Below are 20,391 nucleotides of genomic sequence, written 5' to 3'. Positions count from 1 at the left end.
AGGAGTATGTCTTTCTCACCGGAGTGCCGCAATGGCTACACATGATATAAATGATATAAATATGTTAATGTGTCAAACCACTCGTGGTAGTAACCTTGACTACGTACTTACTTGTCAGAAGGTCCTTAACATCCAGGTATTTCCAAAGTAAAGTATCTTTTAAAAAAAAAATCCTATACTATTATTTAGAGTTATTAAGTCTGGTCTCTTTTCAAGGGGGGAATTGAGCTCTAGCTCCTAGAACAATACCAAAGAACTTATCCAAAGAATTCTGATAGAAACATAGCTCCTGAGTTACATTATTTGTTCCCCACAATTATGAATACAGTATAGTTTCAGAATTGATAAACCACACCACTGTGAAGGGACTTTCACAGGGTTAGGTGTGTGTGCAGTTCTTTTTGTCTCCAGCCTTGCAGAGTTTAATTGAAACATTTATACGGTTACTGAGGTCAGTCCTCTCTCTGTCCTTTCTGCCCAGTTAGTCACTGATGTGTAATACATTTGCATTTTCTTTTTTTTTTTTTTTTGCCAGTCCTGGGCTTGAGCTCAGGGCCTGAGCACTGTCCTTGGACTTTCTCAAGGCTAGAGCTCTACCACTTGAGCCTCAGCACCACTTCCGGCTTTTTTTCTATGTATGTGGTACGGAGGAATTGAACCCGGGTCTTCATGCATGCTAGGAAAGCACTTTAACCACTAGGCCAAACTCCCGGCCCGACATTTGCATTTTCTTGTCACAGTTTATAGTCTGCTGTCCTATCCTAGTTGTTTTATTATGTAGCTATAGTAAATTGACTATAGGCAGTTCTATGATTTTAAAGCAGCACAATTATAGATCCACAGCCACTGTACCATACAGTTCCAAATCTCTCCCTGTCTCTCTTCCTCCTTCCCTCCATTCCTTCCTTCTTTCCTTCCTTCCATTTCTTCTTTCTTTTTCTCTCTTTTCTTCTGGTGCTAGAACTCAGAGCTGTGTGTTCCTTCTTGCTTGTTTTTTCTTTCATTTTTCCACTCATGCCTAGTGCTACCACTTGAGCCATACCTCCACTTCTGGCTTTTTGCTGACTAATGGGAAATAAGAGTCCACAGACTTTTCTCCCTGAGCTGACTTCAAACCACAATTCTCAAATCTTCTGAGTAGCTAGAATTATGGGTGTGAGCCACTGGAAGCAGACTTCAAACCATCTAAAAAATAACTGTTAAGTTGAAATTGTATTTTACCCTAATTATGAAAAGAATCCTTAACCTTGCTAATTCTTTCCATGAGGCTCATTAGAACAAAAACATACTGAACATCATTGAAAACAAAATGAACCTATCCTTATTTCTTAATCATCACAAGATAAAACTCCAGTAAAGTTTACCTTTAAACCTTAGCATCAGCAGTTCAAAGTGGAGAGCATCCAAAAAAAAATTCAAAATTAAAATCACTGATCACCCTCATAGTATTTCATTAAAAGACATTTGGAATCATAATAGCTGCTTTTAAAATATTATTGCTTACAAATGAGATGTTATTTCTCACAAAAATATCTTAAATAACTCATTCTAGGAGCTCAGAATATAGCTTATGGTTTTATACACACCAAACAGAAGGAAATCACACCTATTACATAAGCCTAAAGATGGTGAAAGAAGGTGAATATGATTAATATTGAATAGACATGTGGAGTTCGGCCTAGAGGTACAATGCTTGCCTAGCATGCATGAAGCCCTAGGTCCGATACCTCAGTACCACATACACAGAAAAAGCCAGAAGTGGTGCTGTGGCTCAAGTGGTAGAGCGCTATCTTTGAGCAAGACCAAGGACAGTGCCCAAGCCATGAGTTCAAGCCCCAGGACTGGAAAAAAAAAAGACTAGGCACAGTGGTTCAAGGCTGTAATTTTAGCTATTCAATAGGCTAAGACCTCAAGAATCATGGTTCAAGGCCAGAATATTCCATGTCTTAAATAACCATCAAAAAGCAAAACTGGAGATGTGGCTTTGGTGGTAAAGTTCCAAATGAGCATGAAAGCCAAGCAAGTTCAAGGCCCTGAGTTCAACCTCTGATACCAGCACACTCATAAAATTAAAGGAAGGAAGGACAGAGGGAGGAAGAAAGGAAGAAAGGAAGGAAGGGAGGAGAGAGGGAGGAAAGAAAAGAAAGACTCTGAATAATAAATAAAGCAAAGAGGAGTGGTTCAAGTGGTAGAGTATTTGTCTAGCCAAGAGCAAAGCCTGGAGTTGAAACTCTAGTACTGAAAAACAAAATCTAGTTTGAATGTATTTTTGAAGGTAGGGAAAATCTTTATTTTTCTATATATAAAAGCAGACATCAAAATTCATAGTGCACAGGGAAATCACTCTGAAAAGCACTTTGGAGATCGCTCAAAAAAAGAAAAAACTAGACATACCACTCTTGGGCATCTACTCAGAATATTACTAGTTAGGCTATGGTATAGAATCTTGTACATCCATATTGTTTCCCACACTATTCACAATAGCCAAAATATGAAAACAGCCCAGATTCCCTATAGTGGATGTGTAGATCGAGAAAATGGTACAGCGGAATATTACTCATCTACCAGAAATGAAATGTATGTCATTTGCAGAAAAATACATGGAGTTAGAAAACATTATGTAAGTGAAGTAATTCAGGCTCGAAGAGACAAATGGCACATGTTTTTTCGTCTTGTTTTTTTTTTCTCATGCAGAAGTTAGATCCAAAACACAAACACATAAAAAGCGGAGACGTGGCTCAAGTGATAGATTACTAGCCTGGAGCCAAAAGACTCAGGGACAGAACCCATGCCCTGAGTTCAAGCCTAAGGACCAGTATAAAGAAACGAAAGAAGGAAAGGAAGGAAGGAAGGAAGGAAGGAAGGAAGGAAGGAAGGAAGGAAGGAAGGAAGGAAGGAAGGAAGGAAGGAAGGAAGGGGCCAGGAGTTTGGCCTAGTGGTTAAAGAGCTTGCCTAGCATGCATGAAGACCCGGGTTCGATTCCTCGGTACCACAAACATAGAAAACAGCTAGAAGTGGTGCTGAGGCTCAAGTGGTAGAGCTCTAGCCTTGGGAAAGTCCAAGGACAGTGCTCAGGCCCTGAGCTCAAGTCCAGGACTGGCAAAAAAAAAAAAAAAATGCAGAAATGGTGTGCCAAGAACAGTTGCTTAAGCCTGTAGTCCTAGTTATTTGGGAGGTGAAGATCAGGATAATTGTGTTTAGAGGACAGCCTGGACACAGGAAAGGAAAGACAAGGAAAGAAGGGAGGGAGGGAAGAAGTCCATAAAACCATGTTGACCTATGTTTTGGCACAGTGGCACAAGCCGGTCATCTGAGCTGGGGGGGGGGAGGGTAGGATATTTGTTATTCCAGAAAAGTGGGGAGAAATAATTAGAAAGACAATTAGAAGGATCAATGCCTAGGCTAACCTGGGAATAAAGTGAGATCCTATCTTGAAAATAGCCAGCCTAGAAAGGGGCTGGAGGCATGACACAAGTAGTATAGCGACTGTCCTGCAGCTGGGAAGCCTTGGGTCCAAGCTCCAGTGTGAAGGGCATTTGGACACAAGAAAAGGGCCCACTTACATGTAAACATCTAGTTATGGTGAATCACTAAACTACAACTTCACAGAGCAGTAGTAAAACTATATACTCTATGGGTTATCCTATCAGCCCTCAACAACATATGGATTGTTTCATATTGTTGCACTGGGAATTATTTTTTTTAATGTATCTGATGGGTCTGAGAATGTGGCTAAGTGGTAGAATGCTTGGCTAGAACGCATGAAACCCTGGGTTCAATTCCTCAGTACCACAGAAAAAGTTGGAAATAGTGAATATAGCACAGTTGGTAGAGTACTATAATCTTGAGCACAGAGAGTTTAGGGACAGAGAGCCCAGTCCCTGAGTTCAAGTCCCAGGACTGGAAAAAACAAAGCTTATTTGTTGGATGATTTGTACTTTTCAAGTCATAACAATTATATGGGATTGGAGATAAACTTACTAAAATGTGCCTTGTTGAATAACTCCTAAATATTATTAGCAAGTAGAGTTAAATTATGATATGGTAATAAATAAACCAAAGACTTTGCAACCTTAAACAACATTGGTTTATTTCACACTCACAATTTATTGTAAAATTTTCTTGGCTGTTTTTCTTCCAGGAACTGGAATATTCTGCGTCTCTCAGAGATCCAGGATCCTTCCATTTTGTCACTTCACCATCTTGAACATCTGGCCCCAGAGGTCACCAGGAAAGTGAAGGAGAATGTGCAGTCATGCAAAACCTCCATTATCAGCCTATAAGCATATCTGTTCTGCCCACTCACAGTGGAGTGACTGCAGCCAATCACAGAGCTACACCTTAACTGCTCGCAATGTATGCCACACCTTAACTGCTCACCTTAACTGCTCGCAATGTATGCCCAGGAAGAAAAGCTTCGTGTTGATCCAGCTGGCTTCTACCACAGACCCTGTAGTACGCGTTTGTGCAAATAGTAATCACCAGTTCTAAGCTAGCTTTACTGAAAGATAGGGAGGGTTTGTTTGCCTCTGTATTTCAGCAATAACCAGAACTTTATTTTCCTGGTTGGTTGTAGAACTTGAACTCTGGGGGCTATCCCTGAGCTCTTCAGCTCAAGGCTACTGCCCTGCCCCTTGAGCCATAGCCACTTCCGGTTTTCAGATAGTTAATTGAGATAAGAATCTCATGGGCTTTAGTGTCTAAGCTGGCTATGAATCTCGATCTTCAGATCTCAGCCTCCTGCGTGGCTAGGATTACAGGCGTGAGACACAATGCCCAGCTTAGAACTCCTTAAATGAACATGTTTTACTTTTAAAATTTTATGGTAGGGGCCAGGAGTACTTGCCTGGCATATACAAAGCCCCTGGATTCCTTGGTACCATATACACAGAGAAAGCTCAAGTGGTAGAGTGATAGCCTTGAGAAGGCTTAAGGAAAAGCTCAGGCCTTGAGTTCAAGTCCCAGGACTGGCAATACACACACACACACACACACACAAAGTAAAAGTGATCTATCTACAGAGAGAGCGGTTACAGTTACAGAAGTCAGGAAATGAGTACATTTCCTTTTGAATAATGACACCCCTCCTTCATTGTCTTGGAGCCTGCACTGTTACTTTTTTGTTCAAGGTTAGCTGACTCTCTACCACTTGAGCCATATCCCCGTTTCCTAGATTTCTAGAATAAAGAATTTTTATGAAAAATACCACAAAGTTTCCAAAGTCAAAGACAAAATACATTTTCTGGGATGGGGGCATCTCTCAGTATTACACTGTGTGCTTAAATGCACAAGGCCTAGCACCAAGCCAGGGACTAGGAGTTCATGCCTGTAATCTTAGCTAGTTACTCAGGAGACTGAGATCTGAGGACTGAGGTTAGAAGCCCGCCTGAGCAGAAAAGTCCATGAGACTCTTTTGGGTTTTTTTTGGTCAGTCATGGGACTTGAACTATGGGCCTGGTTCCTGAGCTCTTCAGCTTAAGGCTACTGTTTCATCCCTTGAGCCACAATGCCACTTCCCCATAAGACACATCTCCAATAAGCTACCAGAAAAGCCAGAAGTAGAGCTGTGGCTCAAATGGTAGAGCAAAAAATGGTCTTGAGCAAAAAATGGCCAAGAACAGCACCTGGGACCTGAGTGCAAGACCCAGAACTGGCACAAAAACTAACAATAACAAAAAACCTAGAACATATACACACAAAAGAAAAAAAGTTCATTTAAGAGATGCCTTTGCTTTCCAAGTTTTACTGTACTAGAAGCCAAAGATTGTTGTATCCTAATGTTTTTCCTATTACCTATAGGCTTGCTATGTATGTTTTTTCAGTTGTGGAAAATCCTTAGCCATGGCTGTTAGTCTCTAAATTCTCTCAGTTGCTCTTCTACTTCTCTTTTACTCCAGCCACAAAGGTTCTTTGCTGGTTCTTGATTAGTCCAGCCTCAGGACCATTGCCCTTATCCCATGTCTTGGGATTCTCCTACTAGAAACACTAATGACCATACTTCTCTTCCTACCTCTGATCTCCCTCACCTCAGTCAGGCTCTTCTAGAGCAATCTATTTAAAACTGCAAACCTTCCCAGGGCTTAAACTCAAGGCCTTTGCTTGCTCTGCGGGTATCCTACCATGGTGTGTGGAGGGTTTGGCCTCTGGTCCGGGGCACTGTTCCTGAGCAATTTTGTTCAAGGTTAGCACTCTACCACCTTGAGCCACAGTGCCACTTCTGGTTTTCTGGTGCTTAACTGGAGATTAAGAGTCTCATGAACTTTCCTGCCCAAGCTGGCTTTGAACTGCGATGCTCAGATCTCAGATCTGAGTAGCTAGGATTATGTGAGCCATCAGTACTCAGCAGTACTCTGCCGTTTGAACCATGCTTCTAGGCTAGAAATGGCTAGCTGCAACTGGCAGATACAAAATTAAAGGTGAAGAGTATCAGGATAAAAAGGAGGTCTGCTGGTATCACACAAAAAAAATCAATTCATGCAGTCATTAGAGACACGTAAGTTCTTTTTTTATCTTGCAATTATAATCTTGTCTATTAGTTTTCTTCACACCCATCACAGTAGCAGTTTGTGGCATATCTAGAGGTAGGTTCTGGATCTCCAAAAAGGCCTAACAATTTCAGAAACTGGATTTTCTTCATTACTTTTTAGAAGTGTGTGCTAGTACTGGGGCCTGAACTCAGGGTCTAGGCACTGTCTGTCCCTTAGCTTTTTTATTACAGACTAGCACTCTATTACTTGAGCCAGAGCTCCACTTCTGGATTTTCTGTGGTTAACTGGAGATAAAATTCTCAGACCTTCCTGCTGGATCTACTTCAAACTTTGGTCCTCAGAAGATCTCAGCGGCTAGGATTACAGGCATAAGCTACCAGCACAGGCTTTAGATATTTTTTCCATGTGCCTAAGACAGTACTTCCCTTCTTCACAATAAGCAAGTCAGACTGTTTCCATGATATAGAACAAAACGACAAAAAGAGCTCTTGGTTGTTTCAAACTCATTTGAATGTATTCAAATATGGATAGGGATGGGAGGAAAAACTGGAAGGGATGGGTTGGCATTGTCCAAAAAGGAATGTATTCACCAACCAACTTATTTAACTGTAAGTGATCTGCACATCACCTTTCTGATAAAAATCTAGCCAGGCACTGGTGGCTCACACCTATAATTCTAGCTACACAAGAGGCTGAGATCTGAGGATCTCCGTTTGAAGCCCACCTGGACAGGAAAAATCCATGAGAATCTTATCTCAATTAACCACCAGAAAACCAGAAAGTACTCAAAGTGGTAGTCTTGAGCAAAAGAGCTCAGAGACAGTGCCTAGGCCCCAAGGTCAAGCCCCCACAACTGACAAAAAGCAAAAGACCAAAAAAAAAAAAATCTAGTAAATAGAAGCAAATCACAAGCATGACCCTTTAATACCTAATGTTAATACTGAGCATTTGTTAAATCAGAGTTCTAGTCTAGGTATATTGAAGGATCTCAACGGGGGAGAAGAATCTGTGGTGGGGCTTGCCATGTACTGGGAAGCAAGCAATAAACAAGAAGTATGACATTATAAATAAGTAGCTACAAGTGTTGGTACAAGCCTGTAATTTCAGCCATCAGTAGATGATGCATAATGACCATGAGTTCAGGGTCAGCTTAGGCTATACAGAAAGACTGTATGCCAAAAAAACTGAACAGGAAAACAGAAGTGAAAGCAGAGTGGCAACTGTTACTAATGTGGCTGTAATTCAGTATCAATTATATCTCCTGTCACATTTCCTTCTAGAAAACTGTCAAGACATCCTAGAATGCAGGCAGGCTGGAGGCACAGCGCAAAAGATAGGCCACCAAGCTAGAAAACCCACATATGCACATGAAACTGTGAGACGTGCACAGGGTACTATTGTGGTTAGTGGAATGTCCAACTGTGTCAATTGCTATCATTTCCTGGGAAAGGTTTTTCTTTTGTCGGTTGTGGGACTTGAACTACTCGGCCTGGGCATTGTCTCGGAGCTCTTCAGCTCAAGGTTACCACCCTGCCCTTGAGCCACAGAGCCACTTCCCATTTTCTAGTGGTTAGCTGGCGATGAGTCTCAGACCTTGTGCCTGGGCTGGCTCTGAAGCACAATACTCTGATCTCAGCATCCTGAGTAGCTAGGGTTGCAGGTATGAACCACCATGCCAGGCTGGAAAAAGTTTAATGGAGTTCTCAAAAGAAAATTTCTATAAAGCACTCAAATTTAAGTAATTTACCCTCAAATGTCTTAATATGTTCTAACAGAACTGGCCCAGATAAAATTTAAAGTTATATTAAGACACTGCTTCAGTTGACTTGGCCCCAATTATCCAAACAATGACATCAATAATTACTGGAGTTCCACATGTAAGAATGGGTGGCAAGTCCACTGAAGCATACTCATTTCAGTGGCTCTCCAAACCCTGGGGTCTACTCAGAGTATGCATGTCTGTGACGGGAGCTCTAAACTTCAGTTCCTGGTCTCATCCCTGCAATGGCTTCTAGGGCTTGCATATTGACATGCAATGTCTAAGCCTGGCTTATCTTTTGCTCCTGGGAAACTGCCACTCTTCTAACTTGTTCTTTTAAGTGAAAAGGCTTCAAGGTTCTCATTTCTAAATATAACGCTTTGGCCTAGAGTGTGGCCTGGTGGTAGAGTGCTTGCCTTGCATGCATGAAGCCTTGGGTTTGATTCCTTGGTACCATATATACAGAAAAAGCCGGAAGTGGTGCTGTGGCTCAAATGGTAGAGTGCTAGCTTTGAGGAAAAGCCCAAGGACATGCTTAATCATGAGTCCAAGCGTAAGGACTGGCAAAGGAAAAAAAGTAAGGCTTTAATTGGGAACATCAAAATATCTGAAAGCTTTAAATGACTAGTACTTAAATATCAGTAAAATGAAAGCTAAAAAATGGACTTATCCGAAATTTGAAAGAATTCCTTTCCCTCTAACATACTCTCAGTACTACCTACAATTAAGCTTTATAAAAACTAATAATCTTTTCAATTAGCAAAACAAAAAATATTTATACTTTTTCGCAGGTCAAGCAGCACAGCTCAGTCAGTGGCAGATTGTACTAAGCATGAGCTTGAAGTTTTAATTCAACACCATCAAGGAGAAATGTAAGAAACTTTCACTTATAGAGGTGTGTACAGTGCTAGGGACTGAACCCAGGGCCTCACATGTGTTATCAGCAAGCCTCATCCATCCCTCACTCCTATGCAGAGACTCTTAATGCATACAAATTGTTGTATATCTTGCTGAATACTACAAGGTGCAGATGAAGTTAACTCTTGATGGAAACATGTGGCTCAGGGATTTCATGGTCAGCAGTTTGATTTGGTCACTGTTTTATTACTCCATGAAAGTATGTTGTTTTAAGAGTTGTTTTAGCATACTTACACTCACGAGTTGTACAGAGAACAAAAAACTAAGTCTGAAACCATTTACTTGAATATTGAAAACTATAGTGTTATTATGAACTAAAAACAGGCCATTTTGCAATGTATGCACTCTCACATATCAAAATACAAGTACTAATCTTAAGCAGTCACACAAGTCTAAGCCACATTTATTTGCACATGTATAGTAATGGGCAACAAATACTCCATACAAATTTATAAATCAACAAAGTTATCACTTGGTACACTTGCGTGTTTTTTGCTTACATAGTCAAGCCTAGATGAACTTACTTCATTTTGTAAACTTCCATACAATGGTTCCTTGAACAAAACTTCTCTAAAACACATATTGGCATGTTTCAGTTAGAGCCAACACAAATGTTAAGACAAGACCACAAATTCAAAATCCAAGTTTAGAAGATTCTTTTACCTCCCTCCCTTAGAAAGAAGTGACCATTAGTTTAACAGATCCCATATACTGTTAGCACAGAGGTAACCACAAAGACAGAAGAACGATGCTCCCATAATCAGGAAAATGACAACCAAAATGTACTAGTTTACGTTATCTACTAACTATCGGTTTAAATGAAAAATAGGAAAATGCTTAGATTAACAAGGGAGATCAGAAAATAGTAAATGATTATAAAGAGAACTATTCCCCCTTCAAAGCTGCAAAGACCTGACAGCTAAAGCCAAGTAAGTGAGGAAATCTCCAGAAACATCCTAAGCCTATTCAATATCTAGTGGTAAAAACTGAAAATGATATCAAGAAGTTATTTATTATACAAGCGTCAACAAGGACATCTCAAAAATAATGAAATGAACATTTATTTCTACAAAAGCAATGTGTGATACAGAATTAGAAGGGAAAAGATTTACCTATTAAAATATACAGATTCTTACTGAAGCATATAGGATATTTAAAAAAGATGACAAGGGATGTTAATCTTTTTATTATTATTATTTTTACATATTCCGGAACCTCACATAATTTTGATAAATAACTCTTACAAAATTATGCAAAAAGTACAAGAATGTCTGGTAAACAAACAGTCTGTATTTTCCAAAAAGATTTTTTACAACATGCAATTCTTAAGGCAGCATCCTCCTTACAAGGAAAGGTAATCCTTTAACTCAAGAAATCTTCTGCTGCAAAGAATAGGCTAAGAAAGCCTGGCTTCTTCCGTTAACGCCTTTTGTCTTTCCTGTCTGATTTCCGGTCTCTCTCACTTCTTGAAGATCTTTTGCCCGATCGACTACTCTCTGATATAGATCTCTTTCTGTCAGACCGGGAATTCTTATCCTTCGATCCTTTTGTATCTCTACTACTACCACCTTTTGAAGATTTGTGACTTCTCTCTAATCCTGACGTATCCCTTCGCTTCCGATCCATGCTCCTTCTGTGCTTTCTGTCTCTATTGTGTCCCCGGCCCCTACTTCGACTTCTACTCTCACTACTACTAGTAGTGCTGCTGCTACTATCTCGGCTACTACTACCACTTGTACTGGAGCTACTACTAGAACTGCTTCGACTACTGCTGCTGCCACTGCTAGAACTGCTTCCACTGCTGCTACTGGTTGAACTGCTACTAGAACTACTACTGCTGCTGCTTCGACTTCTACTCTTGCTTGTTTTATTTCTAACTCGACCTCTACTTCTGCTCCTGGTTTTGGTTTTACTTTTGCTTTCTGAGTGCACTGTTAAAACTGGTTCCACTACTGGCACTTCAGTGAGCTTTACAGGCTCAACAGCAAACTCCTTCCTCTCAGGTAGTTGATTCTCTTGTTCCTGAATAACCTGAGGTGGTACCTGTGAAACTGCTAATGGCAAAGTTTCAGGCTGAGAGAGAGGCTGGGGTTGAACTTGCTGGGGCTGAGACTGGGGCTGGGGTGGAGGGAGGGCCTGAGGCTGAGCCACAGGCTCAGGCTGGGGTTCAGATTCTTTTTCTTCTTTTTCCTCAGGTTCCTTCTCCACTTCTATAACACTAACATGCTCTTTTGCAGGAGAAAGAGACTTACATTCTTTATCTGGCTCAACTTCAAATTCCATCTCTGGCTCCAGTTCTTTGCTAGTTTCATTTTCTGAAGGCTCTATGCTTTCAACTTGATTACTTTCCATCACTTCCTGCTCAGCAATTGCATTCTGGACATTCTCAACCATCTCTAGCACATCCATAACTTCTTCAGGCTGACTATCCTGTTGTTTCTCACTTTCCCTTGCCTCTGTTTCCTCCTCCATCTTAACCTCCATTTCCTGCTTTTGCTCCTCCTCCTCCTGTTCTTTCTCCGCATCGCTATGCACTATACCTACTTCCTTTTCCTCTTCTTCTCCTGCCTCCTCTATTTCTACATCATTGTGCTGATTACCTGTCTCCTCCAACTCTTCCTCTCGCTGAGCCACCTTACCCTCTTCTTGTTCCGCCTTCTGTTCTTCATTACGCACCACCTGATGCTCTTTTTCCTTCATTGTCTGTCTTCTAGGCCTAGCCTCCATCTTATTTATTTGTTCTGCAAATTCGAGGCGTCTACCTTCAAATAAAGCTAAACAATAGAAATTATGTGTAAAACTCAGTTAAGAACATTCAAAATCAGTTTTATACCAGTCACAAATGGCCATTAAGCTTCATATTAAGTATCTTTTTCAGGAACTAAAATAATGATATAGCAAATAAATAATTACAAACTGAAAGACAGCAAAAATCCATGGGAAAGAAGCAGGCAATGAACCCAGACCACATACAACTAGAACCAAACTTTGCTTCTTAAAAACCTCTAGGCTGGGCATTGATGGCTCATAATACCTGTAGACCTAGCTACTTAGGAGGCTGAGAACTGAAGAACACTGCTCAAAGCCATCCCAGGCAGGAAATCTGAGACTTTATCCCAATTAATCATCAGAAAACTTGAAGCAGTGCTATGGCTTAATGTGGTAGAGCACTAGTCTTGTGCAAAAGATCACAGAGAAAGTGCCCAGGCCGAGTCCAAGCCTTATAACAAGAAACAAGTTTTTAAAACCAGACCAATTTTACAGCATTCTAAGTACACATCGTCTAGCCAACATCTTAGCAGAGCATATCCTTCCAAATGCTTACCCCATGTGACCTATACCAATGTGATCTTGCTTCATTGAGAATAGTTCATGTGCCTACTAGAATTAAGTACTTTACATAAATACATATGCATAAAAATCACCAACAAAGTGAGATTCAATTTACTGCATCATGAAACCATTTCTATACCTCAACCTGCTACCTCAAAAATATCTTAAAAAAGAAAAAAAAAAGTACCTGTAAATGTATTATCTTACCCATTAAGAAAATTTCAATGGACTCCATGTACTTACCATTCATTTTTCTCTGTGATTCTTCTATTAGTTTTTGGGTAGCTGGACACATTCTTCCAGGAATATAGAACAAATGGGGCTTTGTCTTAGTTCTTATATACTTAATTATCTTGGCATTATGTTCATTCCATTCTTCTTGCTAAAAAAAAGGTAAAAGCTCAGTGCTTTTATAACACCACCAATTACCGATCTTAGCATTACTAAACAATACCTACCAGCTGCGCAAGCTCAACCTTCTGTTCCAAAAGCCGCAGTTCTGTCTGTTTTGCACGTCTCTCTTCAAATAGTTCTCTCCTCTCATTTTCAACTTGCTTTCTCTCTTCTTCTGCCTGAACTTCAAGTTTTTGTTCAATTTCCTGACGTCTCTTTTGCTAAAAATAAATGATCAGCTTCAATGTCTGTACTATATCTAGTTTCAGTTATAATTTGAAACATATCCAGATTAAATGAAAACATAATTTTACTATGTTTAATATTTTCAACTCAGAATATCTAACAATTTCAACTTAGCATTTGAGATTGGTTACTAGTTGATTTTACTATATTCCCCCCCCTCAAAAAAAAAAGAAACACTGTTTGGGTTGTTGGGGCACCAGTGCTGGGGGCTTGAACCCAGGGCCTTGGCACTGTCTGTGAATTCTGCTCAAGACCAGTGTTTTACCACAGCCCCACTTTCCAGCTTTTTTGGGTAGTTAACTAGAGATGAGATGGTCTCTTCTACCGGAACTAGCTTCAAACCAGAAATCCTTAGGTCTCAGCATCGGAACAGATAGGATTACAAGCACGAGGCTTTTAAGCTTTTTGTTTATAGTTATTTGAGGCAGGATCTCTCACTATAGCACTCAACTCCCAATCCGGTAGCCTCAATTTCCCTGAGTGATGAGATTACAGACATGTACCCTCCTGACTGGTTTTAGGATATTATTTAGTCTCAAAGTTAACATATAAAAGGTGAAATAAGGGTGAACAAGTGCAGTAGAACTCACTGGATAATGTTGAAAATGAACTATGTAACTCGTGTGTGGGGACAGGAGGGAGGGAAGAGGTGACATTATTGCAAGAAATGTACTTTTTTTCTTTTCCTTTGCCAGTCCTGGGGCTTTCTCAAGGCTAGGGCTCCACCACTTGAGCCATAGCACCACTTCTGGCTTTTCTATGTATGTGGTACCAAGAAATGGAACACAGGTCATTGTGCATGCTAGGCAAACATTCTACCACTAGGCGAAACTCCTGTCCCAAGGAATGTACTCTTAACCCAACTTACAGAATTATAAGCCTCTGCAGATCACTTTTGTAATAACAATATAAAAAAAAGTTTTTTTGGCAGTCCTGTGCATGCTTCTGGCCCTAAAAGGCAAGCAACTCTACCACTAGGACAAACTCGTGGCCCTAAAAAAAAATTTTAAGCTGAAATAAGCAGTTACTTTTCCATTACTGAGCTGTTCTTTCCCTTTTTCCTAGTTCTCCAGAAATATTAGGAGTTTAACTCTGCAGACATAAGACCTAAAAATTGGATTTGTCTAAGGCCAGATAATGATGTTAAAGACCTTACACCAGAATCTACATTCTACAGACAGAGATCACTGAATTAAAAAACAAAAGGGCCCAGGGACCAGGTTTGGCCTAGTGATAAAGTGCTAGCCAAGCATGCACTAAGACCCAAATTGGATTCCTTGGTACCACATACACAGAAAAAGCTGGAAGTGGTGTTGTGGCTTAAGTGATAGAGCTCTAGCCTTGAGAAAGCCAAAGGACAGTCCTCAGGCCCTGAGTTTAAGACTTAGTACTGGCCAAAAAAAAAAAAAAAAAAAAAAAGACCAAAACAACAACAACAACCCCCCCCCCCCCACACACAAAACCACATGCATAAAAAGGGCCAGCCGGAAAAATAACAATTTCTACCTTTTGATGGCTCATGCCTGTAATCCTAGCTACTTAGGAGACTAAGATCTGAGGATCAAGGTTCAAAGCCAGATCAGGCACAAAAGGACCTGAGACTCTTATTTCCAATTAACCTCTAGAAACTGGGGCTTGGCTCAAGTGTGGGGCAGTGGCCTTGAGCCGAAGAGCTCAGGGATAGGGACCAGGCCGAGTTCAAGTCCCATGAACCCTGCCCCCCCAAATAAAGAATTATCTTGGAGCTGGGAGTTTGGCGTAGTGGTAGAGTGCTTGCCTAGCATGCACAAAGACCTGGGTTCCTTTCTTGGTACCACATACACAGAAAAACCTGGTGCTGTAGCTCAAGTGGTAGAATGCTAGCCTTGAGAAAAGCCCAAGAACAGTGCTCAGGCCAAAACAAAACTACCTTTTGGTTTTTGAGATGGGGTCTCACTATCTTTTAATAACATGGTATGGTGCTGCCTACTTATAATCAAATGTCATGGAGAAAAGGGTCAGAGTTCAAGGCCAAGCTGGACTACATAGTGAGACCCTACTCTTGATAATTTAAAGCAAACAAAACAAAAAAATGCCTTAGTACCCTTTCAGTAGCAACAGTAGATTCTTGTTTAAATTTCTGAAGAGTACCCATCAACAAGCCAAATATTCGTCGATTCCTAAAAAAAAGACACAACAAAAGAAAAATTAGTTTCAATAGGATCCACTTAACTAAAACTGCCATTTCCTAAGATATACTTCAGGTATCTGAGCAATCCTGAAACTGTTTAGACACTGTATTACTGGGTAATTTTCGTTTTGTTCTCCCGTTGGATGGGTTCCTCATATACCTCTGCTTTCCCTTTTCGTCCATGTTTTGATCCTGGATGAGGTCTCTGCGCGTGCGTTCTTTGGAGGTAGCCACAACTGAAGACTGCAGTGCCGGCTACAAGACAAAAAGTGAATCTCAACAACGGAAGCAGCTTATGGATAGCATGCTTGAAATGTAGTAGGTACCTCATTCTTACCTTCTTGACATCATCATCCTCTGGGTCACTCTCTTGGCGTGATTCCCTTCTTGTCCGACGCTCCCCGCCCAGCCTGTCAAAAGAAAAATAATTTATACCACAGAAAATGTGAGCTAAGTGCACATCAAGGGCAAAGGCCAATGTACCCCTGTACTCATCTCCAGAAGCCTCATTTTTTTAACCTCCTCCCCATTTTTCTTTTTCACTGGCAATGAAAGGATAAAATACAGCAACAAATGCTCAACACAAATTTGGTTCTTCTGAGCATCTAAATATTTGTTTTCTAAGTACAAAATAGGGTAAATGGTTCCAAAAAAATGTTATTTTTTCCCATCTTAATCTTTTTGTGACCTTTACTTTCAATGAATAAAGCACTAAGTTGGTTTTATTGTTTTTGTGGGTCATGGGGCTTACACTCTGGGCCTGGGCACTGTCCCTGAGCTCTTCAGCTCAAGGCTCCTGCCCTAGCCTTGAGCTAAGCCCAACTTCCTGTTTTTCTAGAGGTTAACTGGAGGCAAGAGTCTCGGGTCCTTTTGTGCCTGGGCTGGCTTTGAACCTTGTACCTCAGATCTCAGCCTCCTCAGCTAGGATTAGAAGTGTGAACCACCATGCCTGCCTAGACTAAAGCACTATGTTTTGCGGGATATGGCTGTCTTAACCTTACGTCAAGAGACGTCAGGATTAATCGCATACTACTAAATTTCATTAGACCCCAATTCAACAAAATGTGTTAAACGTTTTATTTTTGTACTAGTCTCTCTCCTTATTTTTCTTTTTGGCAGGGCCTGGGCACTATTTCTCAGCTATTGTAATAAGAGCTCTACCACTTTGAGCCACAGCACCACTTCCAGTTTACTGGTGGTTAGTTGCAAATAAGAGTCTCAAGGACTACCGCCCCAGCTGGCTTTGAACTCTGATCCCCAGATCTCAGTCTCCTGAGTAGCTAGGATTATAGGCACAAGCCACCCATATCCAGCAAGATGACTTTCCTTATATGTGTGTTGGTACTTGGGCTTGAACTCCAGTGCTGTCATGCAGTTTTTTTTTTTCATTCAAGGATACCATGAGCCAAAGTTCCACTTTTTGGTGGTTACTTAGAGGTAAGAATTTCATGGACTTTCTTGCCTGAGATGGATATGAACCATAATGCCCAGCTCTCAGTCTCCTATGTAGCCAGGATTGCAAACATGAGCCACTGGGCCTTGACTTAGTATTCTTCTTTAAACATACCTACTGACTGCCCCTTCAAGGTCTCTCTGTTTGGCTGGGGGTCCTCCTCCACTATCTGAGAATCCACGCCTGCAATTAAAAAGATAATACACTGTAAATATAAGCTACAATAACATTTCCATTTTGTAATAAATTGCTTAAAAATATCTTACAACTGGAGTAACCTTAAATGGACAATTGGAGATTTTTTTTTTGGGGGGGGGGGAGCTTTTGTCTGGTGCTTAAAGATTCAATCCCAGGCCTTGTGCATGCTAGGCAAGTACTACTGCTGAATTATATCCTCATCCCCCAGAAAGCATGTGTAGTATTTTTTAAAGTGTTATAATGGGCTGAGAGGGTGGCCTAACGGTGGAGTGCTTGCCTAGCATGCATAAAGCCCCTGGGTTCAATTCCTTGGTACCATATACACAGAAAAAAGCCAGAAATGGTGCTGTGGCTCAAGTGGTAGAGCTCTAGCCTCGAGAGAGCCCAAGGACAGTGCTCAGGCCCTGGACTGGCAACAAAACAATAAAAGAAAGGTGATGTACAGAGGGGTTACAGTTATACAAGTCTGGTAAAGATCACGCTTCTGTTTGGACATCCCAATGTGCAGCATTTAAAAAAAGACAACCAAGGTTGCTACACAGTGGTGCAGTCAATATTCTTCCTCTAGCTCTCCACTTTATTTCTGAAATTAGCAGACCCCGTGCTACTCTAACAGGAGCACGGATTTAGTACCCATCAGGTAGGTAGGGGCTCTCACCTCAGCAACACACTGCCACGTCCTCTGCCTCCTCCAGGACCAGAAAGGGCCAGCAACCGGGCTTGGATGGGTCTAGAAGAGAGTCACATCGTGTCGACACCCGTGGGCCCCTTCGGGGTCTACGCGCTCGGAGCGGGGCGGTGTTACCCGGAGCGGCCTCCTACACGGCGGTTTGACCGACGGCGCCGGGAAAGCCACCGTTTACCACGACGGCGCCACTGCCCGGAGCGCTCCCGGGTCCGCGCGGGGCCCGGCCTGCCGCCGGGGCGGGGCCGAGGAGCCCGCTCCGCTTCCCCGCGGGCCACGCAGCAGCCTCGGCCCCGGCCGGGGCCCGGAAGCTGGGTCGGCCTCCCGCGAAGCCCAGCAAGGCCGGCGGCGGGCCTCCGTGGCCGCCCAGCCCGCCAGGCCCGAGGCGCCCTCGCCGGGGCTCTGGCCTACCGTCCCCGTCCTCCCCGCTCCCGCCTGCCCGGGGCTCCCTCTCCCGGCTCGCAGTCCCGGCCTACCCTACCTCACGTCGTTCGGATCTCGCCCCGTGAGCTTGCGGATGTTTTCGTCCACGTTCTTTAGGCTCTCTTTGGCCTTTTCCAGCTGCTCCTGCAAAGTTCTCACGGCGACCGCCATCTTCTCCCTGCAGCAGCCTCCGACGCCGTTCCACAGGCCGCGCCGCCGGCGCCGCGACGCAAGACGCAGAGAGACTGACAGCCGGCTGGACCAGTGACTCCGCCGCTCAACGAGCGGAAGCCGGAGATAGCGCCAGCCTTCGGGATTCTGCGCCAATGAGAAGTCGAAGAGGCGGGGTAGCTCCCGCCTCGAAGCAGCGCCGGGGGCCGGGCTCCGCGGCGGGCGCAGGGCGCGGGCGGCGGCGGGGAGGCGCCGCCGCTTCCCGTGCGGCAGCCGGCGGTCTGGCTTTTCGAGGCCGGCTCTTTTATGTGTGACCCTCGTGCTGTTTGGTGGGTCGGATGGCACGAATCAGGACAAGGGCGGAACTGTTGCCTTCTCTGTGGGTGATTGAATGAGGAGGGAGGGTGCGGCTCTTACGGTGCTGCGCATGCTCAGGAAGAGGGCGGGTGCGCGCCTCCCCGGATTAAAAGGAGCCCGCGGACTCTAAGGACGCAGCGGGGAGGGGACGAGCGGCGGGCTCAGGCGACTCACCCTGCGAGCCTGGCTGCTCGGGAGGCTGGGCTCCGAGGACCCGGGTTCGCAGCCAGCCCGGGCACTCTGGTTTCCCGTTAACCGGGCAGCGGAGCTTAGCTCCAGGGTAGGGTGGTGGCCCGCAGCTTAGGAGCTCGGGACCACGCCCAGGCCTTGGGGCAGGGTGGCCCCCTCGAGCCGAGGAGCTCAGAGGCCCGGCCCAAGCCCCGACCCCGCCGCGCCGCGCCGGTCACCGAGCGGAGAAGGAGCGCACGGGCCAGGACGGCGCCAAGGTCGGGACCTCCGAGAGCAGCCCGGGCCTGTAAAATCGGAAGGCCGCACGCGTGCCGGCGGTCTCCACCTCGTCCCCGGTGATCCGGATGCGTGCGGCTGTGGGCGCCAGGGTGTCTAGATACAGCCTTTGTCAGGGTGCACTAGGGGTGCCAGTCTGGACGAGGGGGCAGGGCAGCCCGGAGGAGGGAAGGCGCTGAGCCGGAATCCCTCGATTTCCACAACCCCATCACAACAATGTACTTTTCACGTCACAGCAACGATACATTATTCCACATGACAAGATGACTTCAGTCCAACTGTTAGAACTCACAGAACACCTCACCCAACATGATGGACCCTGTTCTCTGTGAATTAAAAACAAAAGTTTGAAAAGGCGCAAAACAAAGCAAAAAAAAGGACTGGGGCCGGGAGTTTTAAAGTGCTTGCCTAGCATGCACGAAGACCCAGGTTTAATTCCTCGGTACCACATACATAGATAGAAGCCAGAAGTGATGCTGAGGCTCAAGTGGTAGAGCTCTGGCCTTGAGAAAGTCCAAGGACAGTGCTCAGGCCCTGAGCTCATGCCCAGGACTGGCAAAAAAAAAAAAAAGAAAGGACTGTGGAAGTCAGGGACAGATGCAAATAAATAAACAGTATCTTAAGTCTTGGATCAAGGTGGAAACGGTTTTGGTGAGAAGTGCCCAGGGCTAATAGAATTTTATTTGACCTGTTTCTCAACTACAACAATTATTGACATCTGTGGTGGGGTAATTCTTTGTGGTGGGTAGGTATACAGTGCATTATTTAACAGCATTGACAGTCTCTACCCACAGGAAGCCAGGAGTACTTCTCCAGTTTCAATAAGGAAAAAGTGTCTCCAGACATAGTTACATGGTGAAAGTGAAGTCACTTGTAGTACTGTTCTAGATGAATGTTTTAGGCTTTGTACCACAAAATGCCACACTAATTAATGGTCAGTGTTATTCTGTTTCCTATTTATAGACAACAGAAACCTAATATCTAAAACCATGAGAGACTTTTACTCCAGACACTTGGGAATTCAGTTGGTCAAACTGCTAGGGTCTGTCAAAGCAAGATTTTTTTTCACAATTTTTCTCCTCTACAGCACCATATCCACATTGTATTCAGTGATACTGTGCATTGATTGCCTCAAAGTTTGGAATTCAAAGTTTTAACACTTACTAAATTCATACGAATTACTATTTCCAAACTTGAGATCCATCTTCCTCTGCTCAGAAATAATGTGGGCTATAGAAAGGTCATGTGAAGAAAGAGTTAGCAGCGTTAAGAAGAAATAAATAATGAAAACCTAACTTTTAAAAATCATGTTGAAGCTGAGTGCAGTGACTC

The 20,391-nt window shown here is 43.2% G+C and overlaps 1 protein-coding gene across 1 annotated transcript; it reads right to left on the bottom strand.

Moving 5' to 3' along the window:
- Positions 1–9,539: 9,539 nt before the first annotated feature.
- Pnn (pinin, desmosome associated protein) lies at positions 9,540–18,277 on the bottom strand. The gene is made up of 9 exons (XM_090345013.1): positions 18,125–18,277; positions 17,617–17,688; positions 16,875–16,943; positions 15,645–15,717; positions 15,468–15,562; positions 15,221–15,296; positions 12,957–13,112; positions 12,742–12,880; positions 9,540–11,939 (listed from the first exon to the last, which is right to left on the bottom strand). Exons 1-9 carry the CDS (start codon positions 18,235–18,237, stop codon positions 10,585–10,587), a joined length of 2,148 nt encoding a protein of 715 aa, XP_090201139.1. The 5' UTR covers positions 18,238–18,277; the 3' UTR covers positions 9,540–10,584.
- Between the last annotated feature and the right edge of the window lie 2,114 nt (positions 18,278–20,391).

The sequence above is a fragment of the Megascapheus bottae genome, chromosome 14 (assembly GCF_031878675.1).
Source record: "Megascapheus bottae isolate mThoBot1 chromosome 14, mThoBot2.hap1, whole genome shotgun sequence".
In the NCBI taxonomy this organism is placed as follows: Eukaryota; Metazoa; Chordata; class Mammalia; order Rodentia; family Geomyidae; genus Megascapheus; species Megascapheus bottae.
This window is presented reverse-complemented; position numbering and strand designations above follow the sequence as displayed.

Coding starts and splice junctions, on each gene's coding strand:
- Pnn (XM_090345013.1), bottom strand. CDS start 18,237: ATGGCGGTCGCCGTGAGAACTTTGCAGGAGCAGCTGGAAAAGGCCAAA. Junction 15,563..15,644: donor AGGATGATGATGTCAAGAAG/GTAAGAATGAGG, acceptor TTTGTCTTGTAG/CCGGCACTGCAGTCTTCAGT. Junction 12,881..12,956: donor AGGTTGAGCTTGCGCAGCTG/GTAGGTATTGTT, acceptor CCTTTTTTTTAG/CAAGAAGAATGGAATGAACA.